Source organism: Morone saxatilis, unplaced genomic scaffold (assembly GCF_004916995.1).
Source record: "Morone saxatilis isolate NCDOM2014 unplaced genomic scaffold, NCSU_SB_2.0 Contig5, whole genome shotgun sequence".
Classification (NCBI taxonomy): Eukaryota; Metazoa; Chordata; class Actinopteri; family Moronidae; genus Morone; species Morone saxatilis.
The window spans coordinates 597154-602177 of NW_023340095.1; the positions used below are offsets into that span (position 1 = coordinate 597154).

General features: G+C 39.0%; 1 protein-coding gene across 1 annotated transcript in view; it reads left to right on the plus strand.

Moving 5' to 3' along the window:
- The first annotated feature begins 4066 nt into the window (after positions 1-4066).
- Positions 4067-5024, plus strand: part of LOC118339097 (metalloreductase STEAP3-like) — a 4966-nt gene continuing 4008 nt past the window's right edge. Inside the window, exon 1 of the mRNA XM_035676631.1 lies at positions 4067-4189. Within this exon, the coding sequence (XP_035532524.1) occupies positions 4067-4189 (123 nt within the window). The remainder of the gene's footprint in view (positions 4190-5024) is intronic.

The following is a 5024-nucleotide window of genomic DNA, read 5'->3' on the forward strand; positions in this document are numbered from 1 at the left end:
TTTAATCTGAATGTTAAAAGTTATAGAACTGTAATAATGAATATAATTATCTGTGAAATTACAGTAATTATTGCTGTTTACACTGATAAAAACTGTATTCTGACAGTTTACCAATGCTTATACACTGATAAACCACATTTATTCTACGTTTCTGTTGTGAAAACTTCCAAAATTATAAAAGATATCTGTCAATTAACATCAAATCCATGTAAAATTACAGAACATCAGAAACACAACAAAAGCTTGTGTTTCTGTAAAGAACTCGAGTTCCCTCCGGGGGGGCTCTGGAGGACAGAAGGATGCTCAGTGAGATACAGATGCTACTCACATCACTGTCGCTCACATAATCACTGTAATTAAACGTACCCTGTTGGCCGTTTCTGCTTTGATAAAGTAGCTTCCAGCCTGTAGGACCATGACAGTGCAGGTCTTCTGTTAGAGGTAAACACAGGGTGGAATATATCATACAGTTTGGTCTTGTATTAGCTGGAAATTGAATTCTGTGAAAAAGAAATGAATCTTTTTCTTATTTTGATCCCTTAGATTCTCAGAGCTGATCAGATCTATAATTTCAGATAAAATGTGTCTGTGAACGTATTAAATAAAAGTATGATCATCAAACTGTACTTAAAGTATGAAAATGTTCCCTGTCTGTGTTTTATTGTATCTGATGTTTCTGGATATTGAATATTCCTGCTGCATTAATGTTGTATTTTACTGCTGTCGATGTTTATAAACTGTTTAATGTACAGCATCATATTCTATAAGATCCTCATATGTTTGTAGTGTTGTCTTCAATGTTTAATGAATTATTTCACTTTCTCCTGCAGTTATAGGACCCTGCTCAACCCTGGAGGGGTCGATATCGCTCATGTCTTATTAGGAGGAGCCGAGCGTCTCCTGGTTCCCCTGCAGTTCGCACCCTGACAGCTCGTCTTCAGCTCTGTGACGATGCATTTTCCAGCTAATCCAACAGGGTTTTTAAATAGTTCATCTGGCTTAAGAAGAATTTTCTCACCACGTACAGAAACTCTTCGTCCTTCATACAAACATTCACAATCAACACATAAAGGATCAAATATCATCATATAACACATGAAAGTCGGCCTTCCCTTCATGTTACACACATAGAAAAGGTAATAAAATTTATATTAAAATAACATAAAATACCTCAAATAAACCAACATATACAGTTATTTATATCTCTATATATAATAAAGTGTTTATTAATGACAGTTTAAACCAGAAGTGGCCAGATTTCAACTCCCGGTGGACCAAAGTACCGCTGCTGAGAACCCTCCGGTTCAATATACAGTGCAGCGTCGCCCTCAGACAGTAGCAGTGGGTCAGTGGACCACGACCCAGAGTCCAGTTCACATTGACAGAGACGTTTGCCTGCTGGCTCCTGTTTTACATTGCAGATTAACGAGAGAACAAAGTGGCCCGCAGGTCCTGTTCCAGTTCACTGCACTGGCTCCCAGAAATAAATTAAAAAATAAATAAATAAATAAATAAATAAATAAATAAAAGGGAAAAGGTCAGAATTACATAAAAAGCTTCAGCACCACTGACCAACAGCATGCTGCACGGATCAATCCTGGATCCACTGAATCCTCCAATCTCTCCAGTTCATTGTAAGAGCGGCGTGTTAATAACATACAGATGTTTGTGTCCACGGGTCTTTATTGGCGGTGCTGTCGTGGCTTTCTTTTAAAATGACGGCAGATATGAAACTAGATGACCTGTTGCATCCATTGGTACCAACCACTTGGTGTTAGCATGTCGGGAATAACGCTCCAATGTCAGGCTACATTTTACCGATGGAATAACTGGCATTGCCATTTTCAGGCTGGATTTCTTGACCTCTGACCTTAAGATATCGTAATAAAAATGGGTTCTCTGGGCACCCACGAGTCTCCGCTGTGCAGACATGCCAGCTTTGTAATGTCCAGCAGGGGGCAGCTCCATTGGCAGCCGATGAGAGCAGCTCGACTCGCAGTACATCGCCTCTGCTGGGTGACATCACGGTTCCTACGTCTGGTTGGAGATCTCAGCTTTTATTACCGTCTACAACCACATAAAGGTAAAATACCCCAAAAATATATGAATAAGTGTCTCTTGCTGCTGTCCAGTGGGTGTTTTTTGTATTTATTTGAACCCTCTCGGAGCGCCATCCACGATTCACCTTTATGACATTTAAGTGTTGGCTACTGTATCTAATGTTAGCTTCGTATTTCCTTTGTCACCGACCTTTTCAGTCCTTCACTCTGTATTTGAGGCAGGAGGGAGTGAAAGAGACGGACACAGGAAGAGGAAGACATTGTTGGAGTTTTTCCATTAAAGGTTTTATGAGAATAAAAGATAAAAGAACGTCAGCGTTTTCAGATCCGAAAGGTCACTGCTGGGAGTTTTATCCCAACTCCTCGCCGTGCTCCGTGTACGTGGAGGAGAGCGGCTGGATGCCTGACTGCGAATGTAACAAATGAAGCTGCAGCTGAATATAATTTTCTCACGAGGTTCATTAAACATTTCAGATAATCAATCATTTGGCAGCTGCACACAAACATCCGTCAGCTGTCAGAGAGTCTCGCTGCACGTCTTTAAGATGAAATGAATCACGCAGTTATCACACAACTCTCCGTCCAATCCGGGATGTTCACTGTCTGAACACAGGGAAGGAGAGCTGATGGTGATTATAAAGATGATGATGATGGTGATGATGATGTTCGGACTGCTGCTCGGTTCGTGGCTCCAGTTGAGTCACTGTCGGAGCCTGAAATGTCAAACGCCTCCGACCTCGGGGTTGCTATGAGAGGAGCCGGGTGGAAAGGTCAAAATGTGGCGGCGAGCTTCAAATAAAGTTATTAACGGGGTTTCAGTTTTATTAATAACACTTAGGAGGAGGATTCAATACAGGTCCCAGTACTGGTGCATGATGGGAACAAAATGAGACTGAAGGGGATTATTTTATTCCTCAGACAGATATCTATAAAATATATTTATCAAATTAAAGAATCATTTTTTATTTATTTCTGATGTCAACTGTAGAAAACAATGCTCATATGTACTGTACTTGCTACTGCTGACACTTTAAACTGGATCATTACTTTAGTTTTAATGCATTTAAGGGGAATTATTATTATTAATATTATCATTACTGCATCATTGCACACCTTCCCAACATCAAGACTGATGCTCATCACTCAGGAGAGTTTATACTTTGCTTTCCACAGCCTGTACTTTTTCACTTTTACTTGAGTAAAGAATCAGTACTTGTACTTTTATCTATGTGTACTTTGGCCACCTGTGGCAAACTGTAGACAGCTGTATTTACTCTTTAGCCCAAACTCTACATTTTGTTTCAAGGAACGAGAAAGTGAATAAGACTGAGAACAACTGCAGTACTTTATTTATATTATTTATTATTTATAGTACCATAAAGTTTACTTCCTTATGGTCGGCGCTGTTACTCAGCATCAGTGTTTCTGAACAATAATCTCCAATAAATCTGGAACAAATTCACAGGATGAGTGATGTGTGACAGACTCACCACTGTGTGCTGCAATGGAAGAGCGCCACCCAGTGGAGAACGTCTACATGTACTGTTACATCACCTGAGCATCTCTGCAGGGGAACAAAACTCAGGTACTTTACTGTATTTAAGGATTCTGTTTCCACCTCTAACAGAAAACAATGTTTTAGTCGTTACATTAACTGTAGTACTGCAGTAAAGTACAAACTCAAGGTACTTGTACCTGAGTATTTACATTAAATGCAGCTTCATACTTCTACCACACCACATATATTTATCTGACAGCTTTACTAGTATTTGTTCAACTAGTTTATTTATTTCTGCTTCAGTTCAGAAACTAAAACAGAAACCAAAAACAACACAAATACAGACAAAAAACTAAAAGTACCAAAAACACAAAAAGGATTCCTGTACAGACAATATACAGTAAACAATAACACAACAACAACAATGCAAAATGTAAGATTACACGTGCACATTAAGCGGGGTTATTGCACTGAGGGGAGAGGTTCAAGGTGGTTCGTACAGTCCACTATGGACCTGGCTCTGTGTAGAACCTGCTGGTCAAATACAGCCATCAGGGGTCTGTGGGACACGGTTCATCCTCCCACCGGCCTCGACAATGTGGTTCAGGTGGTTGTTAGTGTTTGTGACCCAGTAACAGCTGAAAGCTCATAAAACACAGACACAAGATAAAATACTTTATAAAGAATAACAACCAACACACAGACGTATAAATCATCAGGACTGATGTTCAGTGTTTGAGATACACATTGTTAATGTGACTTTTTACAGATACAAACATATGATGATCTTATAGAATATGAAGCATTGCTGCACATTAAATATGAACACAAACACACCACAGGGAACATTTTACTGCTCTAATAATCTTTTATTTCAGTAAAAAAACTGCTTCCCTCACATATTTATTTTAAATATGATCTAAATCTGTCTCTTTGTGTTTCCTGTGCGTGTGACTTCTGTGTTTCTCTCTTTTGCATTATCAGCAGACTCACAGACTGCAGCCTTATCTTCTGCTTTCAGATGTGATGCCTTCACTGGCTGTCGGAAATATTGACGTTACACATAATTGCTACAATTATAGACACTATTGTGTCTGTGTGTGTGTGTGTGTGTGTCTCTGTGTGTGTGTGTCTCTGTGTGTGTGTTATTGTGTCTGTTTGAGGCCACAAAGGTTTGGAACCACAGTGAATTGTATTAACGTATCAACAGACTTCTGAAAAATAACTAAAGCTCTCCGATACATTTGATTATATAATAAAGTAACATTTTACTCTGATTGTGATGGATTATAAGTATCAACTATTATATAATGGGAATATTCTACGGTGGCCCATGAGAGCCCAATAAACTGTAACTTCAGAACACACAAGCTTTTCTGTATTTGGTTCTGTTTCTGTTTAGGTTCTGTTTTGTTTCTGTTTTGTCTTTATTTTAGGTTCTGTTTCTGTTTTAGGTTCTGTTTCTG